Source organism: Thermobia domestica, chromosome 10 (assembly GCF_964235325.1).
Source record: "Thermobia domestica chromosome 10, izTheDome1.hap1.1, whole genome shotgun sequence".
Classification (NCBI taxonomy): domain Eukaryota; kingdom Metazoa; phylum Arthropoda; class Insecta; order Zygentoma; family Lepismatidae; genus Thermobia; species Thermobia domestica.
The window spans coordinates 66,244,561-66,262,603 of record NC_137463.1 but is presented as its reverse complement, the minus strand read 5'-3'; the positions used below and the strand labels follow the sequence as shown (position 1 = coordinate 66,262,603).

General features: G+C 34.7%; 1 protein-coding gene across 1 annotated transcript; it reads left to right on the top strand.

Moving 5' to 3' along the window:
* Window positions 1-65: 65 nt before the first annotated feature.
* Window positions 66-10,934, top strand: LOC145662006 (uncharacterized). Its single transcript, XM_081727344.1, has 2 exons — window positions 66-180; window positions 10,394-10,934. The coding sequence occupies exons 1-2, from the start codon at window positions 133-135 to the stop codon at window positions 10,889-10,891; spliced, it is 546 nt and encodes a 181-aa protein (XP_081583470.1). The 5' UTR covers window positions 66-132; the 3' UTR covers window positions 10,892-10,934.
* The last annotated feature ends 7,109 nt before the right edge of the window (window positions 10,935-18,043 follow it).

Below are 18,043 nucleotides of genomic sequence, written 5' to 3'. Positions count from 1 at the left end.
GAAGACAAATGTATTATTTAATAAAGATTTTGAAGGGAATGGGAAAAAATATAAAAGTATAAAAATATAAGTGCATCAGGTTTATTCAACTGCTTCAGTAGTTCTGGTAGAATCGGTAACGAACAGAGAACCATGGCTTTCAGATTAGGATTATTCTTGGCATTAGCCTTAGCGGTTGCAGTAAGTGAATATTAGAATATGAAGAATACAGATTGGTATGATGATATGCCGACAAACTGGAGAAAGTGATAATACGTTTGGAATTAAGCAAAAAAAAAAAAAAAAAAAAAAAAAAAATGTGTCGACTTGGATCGAAAGAGGCTGCTTTACGTGAGAGGTGTGCAAGAACAAGCAAAGACGCTGATATAAAGCCGAACATTACATGAATTTGGAAAGAAATCATTGTCAAAAATTACAAAGAATGTATCACTTGAAATTGAAATGACATATGAATGGTACCAGAATAGTCGCTGCGGAACGGGATCCTCAGAAATCAGCAATATTTGTGAGAATTATTAATCTGTTTATAGGGATACTCATATATAAGAGACAGCCCTGCTTTCAGCGGCACATCATTGCATTGATCAGATGTGATTTTTGCGCAATCGTTTGACCTGTTAGGGATATCGTTCCGTGTTCATGAGATATTCGCCATTATATATACACATTTGGTTGTTTTTGCCCAATTTGTGCTTAATTATCGCTCTGAATTTGACCCATTATTACAAGATCATTTTCGACTAATTTTATGTATATCATTACCTCATTCAGTTTGTCGGAGTATTTCCGTGCCACACTGTATACTTGCATTTCTACATATTTAATTGAAGTACAGTTAGATTATGCATAACGTGATCAATTGGTTCCGAGAACTGTCTAGACTTCGGAAAATTATTTTGTTTGACATATTTTTGCAATGAGGTTTAATAGAATGTGTCATCACTTAGGATAATTAGTTTGAAAATAATAATAGTAAAATTAGAAAGAGAGGTTCATAAATTAAATAATGCCCTAGGTTCTTTTAATCATAAAAGGTTGGAAGAAAATGTACGTATTCCTTTAATTGTAAATGAAAGATGATGTTTTTCAGTTTCATATTACAGATTGAGTATCATATTGACGAGTATTGAATATCATACCGAAGATATGTAAATGACTTATGGTATAAGATGTGGGCTGGTAGATTGTTTTCTTGCGCTAGTAAAAGTTTGTTGAAGTACTGATGAAAGGAACTGATGAAAGAATAAGGCTTAAGTGTGCTTCAACTGAAAGTTGTGTGGTTCAGGAACAGGACTATTATAGCTGTCCTTGATAACTTACAAAAAAAAAAAAAAAAAAAAAAAAAAAAAAAAAAAAAAAAAAAAAAACAGGTCATTATAGAATATTTTATAAAAGACTCGGTCGAACATAATAATAAGGACCCTTGCCAGTGAAATTGAATTATTAGGTGGAGTGGGTTGGGATCAAACCACAGAAAAATATGTATGTTGTTTTATTTTGGAAATGTGTCTGCAGATGGTAAGAAAAGGTTGTTTCATATGTACCGTTACGTTGAATTTCATGGGAATATTAAAGAATAACCTATGATGCAGAATAGTCTTTTTTTAATGAAATAACTATCGTTTTAACTTTGTTTGAGGTTTAGAAAATAGACATACTGCGTGCGTTTGAAGTACATAGGTCAAGCATAAGAGTATTAAGGTAGCTTCCAACTTTTAACTTTCCTCACATGCATAATATTATATTTATCGTTTTATATAATTTTCCAATTACTGTATTGAAAAATAAAATCAGTCTTGAAGCAACATACACTATATTACCTTTGAAGCCTTCCAATCGTCAATCACGCATATATATGAATGTTTGCGTGTGTGAGTGTTCTGGAACGCCTTGAGAAATTTTAATTAAAATTGGTATGCATATTACATACAGTCTAGAAAAGTGTTCTGTTGGGGTAATATTTGAAAAAATTAGGAGGGGATCCATATACAAAATGATCAAAAATGACCGATATTAGTATCGAATTCAAAATTGTGGGAGGAGGGTTACTTAGATAAACAGTGATACCCTTAATGGCTTTTAAGTTCGATTTAAGCTCTCATTAGCATTCGCGGCAGTAAAATGGTGAAATGTAAAAATTGAGTTGTTGATTTTAGTTTAGCGTCCTTTCAGCAGCGAGGCTATATGAGACGTGGACCTACTGCTTAACGTGGAATCCCAATCAGATGAGCTCCCCCGGCAATCGAACCCGAGTCCCCCACTCCAAAGGCGTGTATGCCAACCACTTAGCCACGAGGGAGCTCTGACGTGTAAAAATATCGAAAGCGACCGATAGTATTGTCGAATCATTGGTTTTCAGCGTTGCTAAGTCAATTGGTGATATATTGTTATTTTTGATACGTGACAAAGAATTACTTCATTGTAGAATGTTTATAGTGATCTTGGAAGAAAAATGCTGATCAAAAGTCAACTAGAAGTGCTAGTTTTACGACTGAGTGGACACCTTCAAAATTTCTTATCTGATTGCTTCCATAGACACTTCTTTGTTGGATAAGCACAGGGAAGACCGTTTGTTCTCATACTCGTATTGAAGATTGAAAGACAAGGTATCATATAAACAATTGATTTAGCTTTTACAGGATGTATATTACTGAGACGTTGAATCGATTAAGAGAAGTGCTTGTCCCTATCTATTATAGCTTTTGTTCCATGACTTTGAAGAATGAAACCGAAATGTTTTATTTCTTCCAATTTTGGATTTAATACAGGATCAACCGAGGAGTTGAAACATATTCTTAGGACACTGTATCGATTTCAGAAACTTACTTCTTGATATCACTTTCCTCTCTTTCTCTATGTAAATGAATATTGAAACCGGAAATAATATCATATTTCAACCACTTCAGGTGTTGGTAAAGTATTTCGAAAGCTTATGGTATGGATTCTAGACACGTTGAATCCATTAGAAAACATGCTTGTGACTACCTGTAACTGTTTTTAATATAAGATGACGTTAAAACCGGAAATGAATAATTTCCACCATTTCCGGTTTAAATATAAGGTTAACGGAACAGATGGAACCTCTTCGTAGGAGTCTAAATCGTTTCCAGGAAACGTCATATCTTTCTCGTCATATTTAATTGCTTTTGAGCTTTGAACATTAATATTGAAGCCGGAAGTGGTATTAAATTTCTATGACTTTTGATTTAAGTGCAATATTATGAGTGGTTATATTATGTTTTTTTGAGATACTGGATCGATTCCGTGATCGATTCTGTTACTGTTTTCACTCTATGGCGATAGGTGACGCCGGAACAAAGTCAATTCCAAAGTCAATTTGAGCATTTATCAACTAACCGTAACGAGGTATGCGCGAAGTACCACGGGTTACACAAATCTCCACTTTGCAAGTCTGAGAAATGTGTTTTATGTATTATGTGGGAATATTTGTAACTTAAAAATCTCTTTATAGAATAAACCGCATGCTAAAATTTGACGAATAGAATATCAAAAGGGAGTGACACTGGATGAAAGTCTTGCGAACAGTAAAGGCCATAGTTTTAAAGAGCAAAATAGAAATGTCAATGTAGTATAGAAAAATTGCTGTAACAAAAGTAGAGGAGAAGAGAGGTTATACTAAAAAATTCCGACAGATATACCTGTATTGTGCCACAGTAAAAGCTTATATGATTGCGCTTTTCTACCATAAATTATAGTCGTCTTGGAAGAAAGGAAACGTTGACCCAATATCTTACATTGAAACTAACGCATAGCTAGAGGCTAACAGCTCTTAAGTATTAATTTCAATTGCTCGTCTAATTGCTAAATCAACTGCCTTTGGTAGGAAAGGTCTCAGGTTAAATTTCCGATAATACATAATCGAATAAAGTACAACCGTTGATAGCTAATTCTATGGCCTAAGGAACCCGGAGGTTCAATACTGCGTTCACGAAAGTTCTCCATTAATTTATATCCTTTTCCCGCTCAATCAGTTTCTACTTTGGATTCCTATTTCTGCGAGATCCATCTTAATATTATCCTCCCATCTGTGCCTGTCTTCCTAATGGTAGTTTCCAGATTGGAATTCTATGTAGAACTTTGAAAGCATTCCTACTTTCTTCATTTCTGGGTTCATGACCTGCCCTCCTAGTCCTCCTAATTTGAAGACCCTAGCAATGGTTGGTAAACAATATAAATTCCGTAGTTCCTCGTTATGAAGTTTCCGCCATTCCCTATACGCGTTCCTCTTGAGTCTGAATATTCGTCTCAGGATCTTGTTCTCAAACACTGTCAATCTATGTTCTTCTCGCAGAGTAAGCTAACATATTTCTCAACCATACAGAATAACATGCACAATTTATCGTTTTATATATTTACAGCTTCAAATTCCACGACAGAATTCGCGACGGCAAAATATTATGACTTAATAATAACGCGAGTTTCCTCCTTCCAGTCCATATTTAATTTCTTCGTGAATATGGTTTTCATCTATGTTGGTACAAGATATTTGAAGTATCCATTTTATCAAAAGTAATGTTTGATATTTTAACGCATTCATGATTTACAATATTACGATCCTGACGAACTTCCATATAGGCCTATTTAGTTTTATCTCCATCTACTTCTAAACCTGTGTCCCTGCAAGCGTTTAATAAGACTTCTGCATTTCTTTCTTTTTTTCTCCTATCATCCTCTATTACATTACATTATCACCATACGCCTTAACTTGATGAATACCATTCAGCTCTAGTCCCTGGTTGATAGCGTTCATTAAACTATTCTTTATAGCCTCGCTCCTAACAAAAGCCTTAAACTCAATCCATAAATTCTTTAGTATTTTCTTATGAAACACACGTCTCCGTTAATAAATTCTTATAATTGCACTTCCTGATATTGATTTATCTTTTTACTCTGCTGAATGATTAACAATTTCCGAGAGTAACATTCACAATAATAAAACATAATTCTATAACAACATTTATAATTCTAGACACTTACTTTTTGTCTCTTTCGTTTACCTACTTATGATACTATACCATTCATGTATGTTCCGACTACTGAAACAAGTGTATGTTTTCTGTAGTTTCTGAATTTATTTCAAAAATGTTATTTTTTATTATTTAACAAAGAAATGAATTACGCAGTAGCTTTAATGTTCTTAAAGTATATTGAAATAATTTCTGTGCGAGGAGACAATGACAGTCTGAGATTCTAGCCCTTCACAAAATAATAATACAATGATAGTCTTTGTGTATTTATTTTATAAAATAATACAATAATAGTCTTTGTGTCTACAAAATCAATATCTTCTTTATGACCAGAGATATGAAGGAAAGAAAGTTCTATTCGGGAACCCCTTCGCTCAAAGCAGCCTCCAAGGTGACTTGCTTCGAGTCCAGCTTATGGTCCTTTAGTTATCTATTCGGCTCGTGGCAGCCTTGTGAGGTACAGTTTGCGCTGAGGAATCCTCTTCTCTCAAGGCAGCCTCCAGGAATTTTAGGCAGTCCCTTCGTCCAATGCAACCCTTAGAGCTGTTCGGGTTACAGATGAGTGCTCAACTGGTGCCTCCATCTTCTTTGGCTCCCCTTTCATAGACCGTTTTCAGATGGCTCGATGTCTCGCTCCTCTACGGTTCCCTTCGTGGTGTTCTTCTTGTCCTCCTGGTTTTCTGTATCGTCTACTGCTTATAAATAATAGTACGTGTCGCCTGTATAACATGTGCTCACACTGTAATGTGGGGATCCTTACAATATGAAAGATTAAAAATATAGATTATGCTGATTGTAAAAAAGAAAGTAGAGTCAAATAGGTAAGTAAACTACAATCTATAAATTGCAATGTGATCCTTGAGTTAAACCAATAAACTTGACAGACATTGCAAACCAGATTTCAGGGAAATAGCAAGAATAGGCGAAGAGAAACACCTGTTGGGTACGTTGAGACATTTTGTGAAAATATCGGATTTTACTGTTGTTAACTTCAGACATGCTGTAGAATTCTGATGTGGGATTTGTTCTGTATTTACAGTCCTTCCAGAGTGGTTAAACCAACTTGATTGGATTCTTTCAGTATAGAAGTCATTTATGGAAATATTCTCCTTAAAGTTTGTTTCAGCTAACGTTCGTCATCATTATTTTTAATGTGTAGGTTTAAACTTTGCCAATTGCAATACAACACTGTTTTCTGGCAGGTCTTATTCATTATACCATGTTTATTACATGTAGAAGGCCCAATATGTGCTGTTCCGAGGAAAAAACGAACGCGGCTTCCTTGATTAAAGACAACAAATTGCACAAAACAGCGGAACCAATATTCAAAAAGGATTAAGTGATTTGCAATTTCAAGTTCAGCAAGGAGTTCAAAATGGGCAACAGCAACTTCAAGATAACACTCAAATTGGCAACAACAAGCTCAACAAACATTGGGTGATTGGCAGGATAAGCTTCAGGAAACAATTTAAAATGCACAGGAACAAGCTCAAGAAAGATTAGCCGATTGGCAGAACACAATTCAGCAAGCTGTTGAGAATGGACAACAGCAACTTCAGGAATGACAAGCACAAGCCCAACAAATAATTCAGAATAGTCAACAGAGGATTTAAGATGGGCTTCAGAACTTGCAGCTAGGTGTTCAAGAGGGACTAGGAAACTTGCAATCTCAGATCCAGCAGCAGCAAGCAAATCAAACCAGCAATAATTAATTGTATTATGCACGGTATATCTAAATTATTATTAAATAAAACTGAATTTATTGTGAAATTTATCACTCCAAAACTTACAGGTGTCACAATTAATATTACCAATTAGACAAGATTTGAGTCTTTCTCGTCTTGGAAAAAAATGACCAAATGCAGTCTCGTATTTAAAATAGCATATACTTCTACCAGAGGACCGCGGTATAATCTCGTATCTCGTCACTGCATTTAACTCTCTTATTGTGCTCAATGATTAAATATTTGTGAGAGTAAAATGTGAATACTTATATAGAAGCATATCACATCAGACTTTTCCATAAACTAATTCACAATCGTAAAATATATTTGTATAACAATTTATATGATTACACACACTTTTTCCTTTCTATTCCTTCTTTTACGTACTTATAATATTATACCACTCATGGCTGTACCAAGTACAGTAATAATTATCCATTTCTCTGTTGTTGTCTCAAATTATCATTTATTTTTATTCTTATTTAATGAAAAAATAAATTATCTCTTAATTGTAATATACTTAAAGTATATGAAAAATTAAAAACGCAGATTATGCTTCTTGAAGAAAAGATACAGCCAAGTAAGTAAACTATAAAAAATAAACTGGAAAGTAACCCTGAGTTAAACCAATAAAATTGACGCCCATTGTACACCAGATATCTGGGAACTAGCAAGGATGGGTGAAGAAGAACGGAAATATTTTTGGAAATATGAGATTTTACAGTTGTCAACTTCAAAAAGTTTTGTTATAATTCTGACTTTTGATTTGTTCTGTATTCACGAACATAATACCGATTACGATTAAACCAACTTGATTGGATTGTTTTAGTATCGCAACAATTTATGAAAGTATGTTTCTTTCTGCTGACGTGTGTCATCGTATTTCATAAGGTGAAGGTTTAATTCTGGCTAAATTGTGACACAACACTGTTCCCCAGCAAGTTTTATTCATTATACCATGTTTATTACAGGTGAATGTCAATGATTTGGTGTAAAAGAAGACGGTAGAAATAAGCAGATAAACCAACGCGGCTTGCTTGATCAATGGCAAAAAACTGCACAAAACTTGGAACCAGTATTCAAAAAGGATTAAGTTACTTTGCAATCTCAAGTTCAGCAAGCAGTTCAGAACGCGCAAGAACTAGCTGAGGAAAGATTAACTGAGTTTCAAAACGCGATTCAACAAGCTGTTGAGAATGAACAAGAACTTGAGGAATGACAATTACAAGCGCGGCAAGTAATTCAGAAGAGAAAACAGAGGATTCAAGATGGGCTTTAGAACTTGCAGGAAGGTGTTCAGGACGGACTAGAAAACTTGCAATATCAGGTTCAGCAGCAATAAAGCAAATCTAACCAGCAATAGTTGATTGTATCGTGTACGATATATCTAAATTATTAATAATTAAAACTGAATTCCTTGTGAGATTGATCACTCCAAATCTTACAGGTGCTAAAATTAGTGTTGTCAACTAGACAAGATTTGAGGCTTTCACATCTTGAAAAGTCGTTGACAAAATGTTAAGGTAACATATATTTCCACTAGAGGATAGCGGTATACCCTCGTATCTTGACACAATAATAAAATATTAATCTCATCTCGTGGGCTTCATTAGTTACAAATATTTATGCTTTTACCTTTATTTCCTTCTTCACATCAATGGATTAATAAAATAAAGTTTGTATATTATATTAGAAAATGTTGATTTTAACTGCTTTCCATAAAACTAATCAGCTTCGTAAATTTTATTTTATAAGGAGACAGTAATCATAATAGAATGATATTGAATTGTTTAAATTGCACATTCAACCTAGTAACCTGTGGTCAGCTACCGGTTTCCAATATAGCCAGTTTCGAATATCGAGATCGGATCCTCTAAGCAAAACTTTCCGCAATTCCACTATCAGTTGAACACAAATGAAATGTGATAGTAAATTACTTACGATGCTCATTCTTCAAGAATAATTGATATATCTACGTAAAAACCTGTCTAATTAATGTTGAAATACTATGACTTTTGAACCACATCGGAATTCAATGTATTAGATATTAGGAGGATGGGAAAAAGTGAGAGAAAACGCGGGGCACGCTGATACCTCACTTGCAAACAAATGTCTTTCCAATTCCTAAAAAATTACAATGGGGAAAGATAGGCACGGGGGAGTGCGTGGTGTCATACATCCCCGTACCTTTTCCGAACCAGTTTTACTCCTTATTAAGAGTGATAATTATTTGTGTTTTAGGAATATTTAAAGGATTTCAAAAATATGCTTGTCGCTATCTATTACCGTTTTCATCCAATAACGATAGAAGTTGAAACCGGAAATGGACAATTTCTACAACTTCCGGTTTAGATAAACGGTTAACAGAGGAGATTCTGTTCTTAGGAGTTTAAATAGTTCCTAGGAAACCTTTTTTCGATATATATTACCGTTTCTGCTTTCTGAACATTAATATCGAAACCGAAAGCAGTATAACATTTCTATGACTTCCGATTTAATTAGAATATTACGAGTGTTATAGTATGTTATGTTGAAATCCGAAAAAAATGCTTGTCGTTATTTTCAACAATAGCATGATAAACAGTGTAAACAGCACTAAAAATTACCAATATTGAAAATGACACTGGAAGAATAATGCCATACAGTATTTAATATTCCGAGCAATAAAAACTATGTTATTAAAGAGCAGAATACAAATGTCAGTGTAGTATGCAAAAATTGCTGTAACAAAAGTAGTAGGTTAAAGGAAGTAGTCCTTGTAAATTTCCGTAGGTATGTTAAACCATACCAAAATCTTATTTTAATGGTTACGAGGAAAGAGCTTTTCGACCACATATTATAGTGGCTTTGGAAGACAGAAATTTATGTCTCTTTAAACTACATTGGAACTCATGTATATCTAAAGGATAAGAGCTGATAATTATTAACCTTCATTGCTCGTCTTTGATGTGAAAGGTCTCAGGTTCAATTTTCGACACTAAGGAATGAAAAGTACTACAATGGTTGATATCATTTATTAAATGTTCTATATAGCCTGGCTGCTAACAAAGGCCTCAAACTCAAACCATAAATTATTTAGTATTGTCATAAGAACTACTAAATCCTCATAATTCTACCTCTGTTACTAATTCGCATAATTCTACCTTCTGACGTGGTTTAACTGATTTAACTGATCTACTTGATTTAACTACCTTATTTTGTTCACTGATTAACAATTTAAGAGGGTAACAGAGCTAATACCTATATAGAAGCATATCACATCATCATTTTTATCATAAATTAATCCACAATCATAAAATATAATTCTATAACAATTTATATGATTACATGCACTTTTTCTCTCTTTGATTTACCTACTTATAATATCCATGTCTATACATAGTACTGAAAAAGCACAGTCAAGTAGGTAAACTATAAGCTAGAAAGTGGCATTTGAGTTTAACCCAGACAATTGACGGACATTGTAAACCAGATTTCAGGGAAATGTTTGGGATGGGCGAAGAGAAACACCCAGGAGAACATTTTCTGGAAATATGAATCGATTTATGAAATTATGTTTCATAAAGTTGTTTCCTCCGACCTTAGTAATTGTATTTCTTAAGATGAACATTTAATTTTGGCCATAATCTGATTCAACTTCTTTTCCAGCAATTTTTATTTACTATACCGTGTTTATTTCAGGTGGAAGGCCAAATGTTTGGCGTCTTTCCAAGGAAATTGGAACAGCAGAGAAACGAACGCGGCTTGCTTGATCAATGGCAACAAACTGCACAAAACTGGGGAGCCAACATTCAAAAAGGATTAAGTGACTTGCAATCTCAAGTTCAGCAAGGAGTTCAGAATGGACAACAGCAACTTCAAGATAACATTCAAAATTGGCAACAACAAGCTCAACAAACACTGGGTGATTGGCAGGATAAGATTCAGCAAGCAGTTCAGAATGCACAACAGGAAGCGCAAGAAAGACTAACTGAATTTCAAAACGCGATTCAACAAGCTGTTCAGAATGGACAACAACAGCTTCAGGAATGGCAAGCACAAGCACAAGAAGTGATTCAGAACAGCCAACAGAGGATTCAGGATGGACTTCAGAATTTGCAGCAAGGTGTTCAGGAGGGACTAGGAAACTTGCAATCTCAGATCCAGCAGCAACAAGCAAATCAAACCAGCAGTAATTAATTGTATCTTGTATTGTATACCTAAATTGTTAATAAATCAAACTGAACTAATTGTAAAATTGATCACTCCAAAATTTACATGAGTTACAATTAATGTTACCGACTAGAGAAAATTTGAGGCTTTCTCCTCTCGAAGACGCATTCTCAAATAGCAGAATCATATTTGAAATTATATATAATTCCGTTGGAGGACCTCGGTCGCATATCGTATTTCGACTGAATTTCATTCTCATCTTGTTTTGTGGGCAATATTAGTTACGTATAATTATGCACAGTATGCGACAAAATAAACAGTACTGAAATCATATCGTTGATAGTTATTTATTATGTTTTGTATAACGTAATGAAACATAAGAAATGTCAAAAGGATGTCAACTAATTGTTACTCAACACAAATTGTAAATTTAAGAGGAATCGAGTCTGTACATCACGTGTTCAAAATGTTGACCATTACGTCTAGAATTCTTCATAGCCGTTCTGTAGATGGATGAACATATTAATGAACACGGCTTTCTGGAATAACAAAACAAATGATAGAATCTTCTCTCTTAACTCCAATATCTATTCGTAAAATTGCTTCCTTTTGGTATACCCCACATGGAGGCATCTCTACTCACCTCTTGCAGTGAGATGCTGGCCCACAGTATGAGCGGAAATAGTGCTCTAAAATAAACACCTTCTCCTCTGTTGTGAGTAACATTATGTTCGCTCCAAGTGCATATTCCGCTAGTCCACACACAGCTAAGCATACAATCTGAGTTAAGCTCACAGATCAGACCACATTGGGCCCGCGCGCCATTGCACACGAATTTCAGTACTGTAAAATTTTGCCTAATACTGTATTTACCTCTATTTCTTCATATGAATGGATCTATTTAATACAAATAAGCAAAGATTGAACATTTCTTTTTAAAAATTTGGTGTTAACTGTGTTCCATAAAACTGACCAGCTTCATAGATGTAATTACAAAAGGAGACAATAATCTTAATATAATAAAATTATTTGAATTGCACATTCAACCCAGTAACACATGGTCAGCTACCGGTTTCCAATGTAAATATACTTGGTTATCCAAAACGGGCCCACTATCAGGTGAACTCTATAGAAATATGATATAAATTATTTAAGACGCTCATTCCCTAAGAATAATCTATGTTTCTGTGCAATTGGAAATATTTGTTTTATACAGATAGTGACTGAGATCCTACCGTCTGGCAGGTATATATACTCCCCAAGGACGGCTGCACCAGGAATTTGATTTATAGATACATTTTATTAAAAGATTATATACTCATTAGGATTAGTATAAGTAAAAATCTTGATTGAACAAAAGAAATGTATATTTATTTAGATTTGATTTTATCTGGTTATAAAACAGTGATCGTGTGAAATAAACTTCGATTACCAATGTCAGCAAAACATAAGAATATGAAACAAGTACTTATTTAAAATGTAAGCAGTGTTGCTAGCTCAACATAAAGTTTCATTTTTAAAATAATACTACGTCATATTATCACATATTTCAAATTTACGTGTTAACCATAAACTTACAATATCATGTTTATTACTTAGGGTGCCTAGTATGGATACTATCGTATTTGAAACTTCCAAGTTTCGGAGTCCTCTACAACAGTAATATCGCAAGTAGGACCGACGAGTTATGATCAATATTAACAGACGAAAACCATATCCACGAAGAAATTATGTCGGCTAAAATCAGCGAATTCGTGTTATTATTCAGTTCAAAACGCAATGTTAGGGTCTTCGCGTTTCTTCGCGAATTCTGCTGATGAAATTGAAGCTTAAAATATATAAAACGATAATCACGCCTGTTGTTCTGTATGGTTGCGAAACATGGCCGCTTACTCTGAGGAAAGAACGTAGGTTAAAAGCATTTGAAAACAAGATCCTGAGACGAATATTCGGACCCAAGAAGAAGGGGAATGGCGGAAACTTCATAACGAGGGACTATATAATTCATACGGTTTACCCGACATTGTTAGAGTCATCGAATCTAGGAGGTGCAGGTGGGCAGGTCCTGTAGCCAGAATGGAAGAAAGTATTAAGGCTTTCAAAGTTTTAACTGGAAGGCCAATCGGAAAACGATCATTAGGAAGACCTAGGCGCAGAAGGGAGCAGAATATAAAGATGCATCTCTCAGAAATAGGAATACAAAATAGAATCAGGATCCAGTTCGCTAAGGATAGGAGTCAGTGGAGAGCTTTGTGTACCCGGCTTTCAACATAAGGTTCTATAGGACATAGAGTCAGTTAGTTAGTTGAGATTCGACAATTTACCAAAGTACCTTATGACGTATTTCGAATCAATAGAAACAAAGTTAGAAGATATTGAAAATCTTGATTTTATCAGAAGACTATCATTCGGAAAACTGCTTAAGTAATTATACAATCCAATCACGCAGATGACTTTCAATATATGTAAAGAACAAAATGTTGTTTACATCAATTAGATATCTCAAACGGTTCTGGAGATATGCACTTATAATGTGAAGTTTGCAGTCCACCTTAAAAATCCCTATTTGCGTAAAAGTTTAAAAATAATTGTATTAACACAGAACATGAAATAAAATGTAACAGTATCAAAATATGAGAAATGTATGTAACACACTGTTTCACAATTTCCTTTTGCTTCACATAAATAGTGAGAAGAAGTAAAAAGAGGAGAAAATTGTAATGTAATGTACCTTCAAAATTGTAATGGATTTTTCAATAATTCGATTAAACATTTTCAGACCGTTTATTTCAACAAGAAATTAGTTATTTTGTGTGCTATAAAAAGTATTGAAAAGAGCAGTTTGAAGTGAACCTCTAAAATTAATTACTAGAAATACAATTCTAAAAAAGAAAAGTAACGAAATGATGCGTAACTTTGGATTGACTCATTTACGAAGAAGCAGTGAGTGTCTCTGAGATCGACTCACCAACTGTACTCCCTTTATATGGTTAAGTTTTACGTTATTATGAAATAGTGACAGTACCGAAGGCAACAAGAAACAAGTAAGAAAATATTGTAATTAACAACGAACGCTACGGACAATTGTGCGTAAATCAGTGGAATACTAGGCATTTGTCACCACTTTGCTGTCTGGGCAAATCATTGTTTGTTCCCTATTTCCGGAGTCAAGGGTAAACACAATAATTAGTTCCCTCCTAAAGCATGCGTTGCAGAGTTCTATACGATTTTCATTATGTTATAAATTTTAAGCTAAGCTTACACTGAGAAAAGAATGTATGTGGCGTAAATAGAAACGTATGTTACATTTGTAAATCCTATAGTTTTTAGACTTAACGTACAGTAAGGGTATAACTGAAAACGCCTGTTTTATAATATTTTATGTATAAGTGTTCCATCTGTTCCTACCTTCCGTATGAAACAATATAAGCGGTCAGAATCGCACAAACAAATGGACGTATTAGTCTATAGCTGACGAAGGAAATATACATATATGTATGTAACATAAGGAACACTGTTAAATATAACACATCCTTGAACGGCATGATATAATATCTAAGGCCAAAACCTATGTAGCATACGGGCAACGTATGTTCCGAACTGATGTATGTAGTAAGCAGGAGGATTCCGTATATTTGTACAGCAAACCACAAAAATATCTCGACCTTAAGTGCTCTAATTACATTATTTGGGGTCCAGGTCATTTGCAGTTGTGAGAACGCCTAGCATATGCAACCTAACTTACACGTAACATTTCCCGGCACTGATCCAGGTTTTTATGCAGATAAAATTGTAAAGTAGGTGACTAACGAAAACAGTTGTCCTTTCTAAGGTGAATCGCTATGGTTTAATGGTATTTTCCAAAGAACACCATATATTAATCCCAATATTGCTTTGTGTGTAATGTATTATTTCTTTATATACTGTATTTTGAGAAAAAATACTGACTAAGCATGACTCAGGAAATGCTTGAAAGTAGCTGAAAATATCAAATCTAGAACAACTGCTGGAAATAAGTTTGTAAATGATTGCCTCCATTGAGAGACCGTCTCCAATTCTCCCCATTCCAACATCTGTTCCTTTCAGGAGAAGAGAAGGTCTTGCTTGTCAAACTGAGTATGTGTTGAAATTGAAAGATTTGAAACAGCTTCAACCTGGCCGGGATTTGAAGTCGGGTCCACCGAGTAGAAGTTCAATTCGGTAACCACTTACATACCGTGTCACTTCATCTTTCACTAACCTTTAGCTAGTTGATATCTTTGCATATAAGAATATAAAAATACTAATACTCTTATAAGGAGACGCTCCTTATGAGTGTCACAATGACTTACTCGAGATTTATTTCTTTAACTCAAAAACAAGTAATATAGACCTTCATCAATGAGGAAAATATCGCGAAACGTTCTTCAAGTTGAGGCTACCTCATCGTTTTAACTGCTCCCGACTTACATTACTGCTATTCTTCCTCATCGTAACTTCTAATTTCCAAAGAAGAAAAACCTGCAGCGTTTACGCCAATCTCAAGAATTTAATATTCCCGGGCGCTGTTATTCTTCGCGCGCTCCCCTAGCCAGGCGTTTGATGTTGGTAATGTAAAATGTACAGGAAAATTTTGCAAGAGAACAGAACCTAATTAACCCCTACGGGACTTCTAAAACGTTCCTACTACTACTTCTACGATTAATATTACTACTACTATTATTATTATTATTATTATTACTACTACTACAATTATTATTCCTATTACTACTATTACTTCTACCACTACTACTACTTTTACTAGTACTACTATCACTTTTACTATGGATCCATATAGTAAAACTGCAAGCTTATTTTAATGTGAAAATGTTATGAAAATTTAAAACCGTAAAAAAGAACTCGTTAGGCAGGGTTTGAAACCACCCCAAAAATAATTTCCGTTACCAGTAGGTTGTGTTAGCACGCTCGGCTACGAGTGCCGACAACAGTTGGGTTTATATTCCGTTATATGTAGGTCATGTCTCTTGATGTCCTTTCTGTATCGGCCAATAAGATCAAAGGATATCTGAAACTCTAGGGATCGATGAAAATGCAAGGCGGCAGACATGTTTTCACATTCTTTGAATTGTATCAACACGTGTAGAAAAAGAAAGCTCTCTTCTTATCTTCCATAACTACTAGTTTACTTTTTATCTTTGTATGAAGAATTTTTTGTGGATTGGCAAATTATGAAACACAGATGGCAGAGACACGTGTTCGAATCTCGTCGTAGCAGTTAGTTTTTTCTTAACCTTCTTACGTCCCTCGGGTCCATTTTGACCCAAAGGGACTTTTCAACTTGATTATCTCGGACACTATGTGAGCTGTGATCATCATACTTCGTGACTTTTAATTATTTTACTAAATATGTGTTTTGTAAAAATTTCGATTCAAATCTCTATCCTGTTACATCACAGTGGACAAACTAACACATAAGTTGATCTTGAAGCTTTGCTGGCGTCTACTATTAATCCAATGTTCTCGGGATTGCTGCCAGAGTGAGTTTTGCTGTGCTGAGCTTTCGTTACCATACAGCGGCAACATCTTAGATGTTGCCACTGTATAGTAACGAAAGCTCAGCACAGCAACACTCACTCTGGCAGCAATCCCGAGAACATTGGATTAATAACACATAAGTTCCTCGGGTCCATTTAGACCCATTAGTTCAATGAATATTTAAGTGACTGAAAAATCATTATTGGATGGATTTCTGATGATAATACCTCCAAAAAACAATGCAAAAATTATTATTATTATTATTATTATTATTATTATTATTATTATTATTATTATTATTATTATTATTATTATTATTATTATTATTATTAGTTATTGCACTGTCCGAAAATAATTTATTTTCTTCCAGTATACTGTACTGGCAAAATTGATTAGGTTTTTCAGATACCTTGTAGTGGCAACATTGTTTGGGTTCATTTTGGGTAAGTTTTTATTCGTAGTATTGCTTGTTTCCTCGTTGTGCAGTAATTACAGTTCAATTTGGTGTCCAAAATGACTGCTTTGACACCAGAAGAACTCAAAACTTTCTCACTTTTTCTTACGATGAAATGACATCTGAAACGGAGGATCAATTATCAGTGCAGGATTCTTTGTCATCGTCTTCCCTGTCTGATGAAAATTCTTCGGAAAGCTGTGATTGAAAACTGCATCAAGACCTCCCTCGTGGCTAACGCCTCTTGCGCCTTTGGCGTGGAACACCCGGGTTCGATTCCTGGCGGGAGCTCATGTGGCTAGGATTCCACGCTAATCAGTAGGTCCACGTCTCATATAGTCTCGCTGCAGAAAGGGACGCTAAACTAAAATCAACTTAACTGAAAACTACATCAAACAAACAAAAATGTGCTAAGAACAAATGCAGCCCAAGAAATCGTACGATCGCTCCATGGAGAGACATAGAAGGAGTGTGTTCATCAAACGACGAGTAGCCCTGATGTTCTGAGGAAAAGAAGTATTGCCAAATGTGAAAGGGAACAGACGACAAAAACACGATCAAATACAGTTTGTGAAACAAATTTATCTGTAAAAGACATCCCCATCAGATTTGTGAGCAATGTCAAAAACAGTAAAATGGGTGTTCACATGTTTCAAGTAGCATAAAAGAAAACAACCACTTACGTGGATTTTGTTTTCAGAGGTTTTCAATAAAAGTTAACAGGAATGCATAACCTAACCTAACCCAAAGTTACCTAAATAAAACCTGCTTGCAGCAGAAGTCAAAAGTATTATATATATATATATATATATATATATATATATATGTGTGTGTGTGTGTGTGTGTGCGTGTGTGCGAATGTGTGTGTGATGTTTTAGTGTTCTAGATGCAAGGGCATCTCTGGCATGTTAAATTTCGGTGAATAATAAAACAATTCTACAATTATTTCTAAATATTTGAGGACGACAGGAAAATATATCATGTATTTAAAAAATATAGGGGGCCGAGGACATCCCCCCAAACAATGACGCTTGTCTAGATTTGACCCATCTTTTGTTATATTTGACACAAACCAGTCATAACACTATTGTATGTACAAATGTAGTGTAAACTACAAATTGAAACAAAAAAATGAATGGGTCCATTTTGACCCAGAGGAACTTATGTGTATGCAAAAATCGAAGGACGTACAAGGGTTAATTGGAATGTAT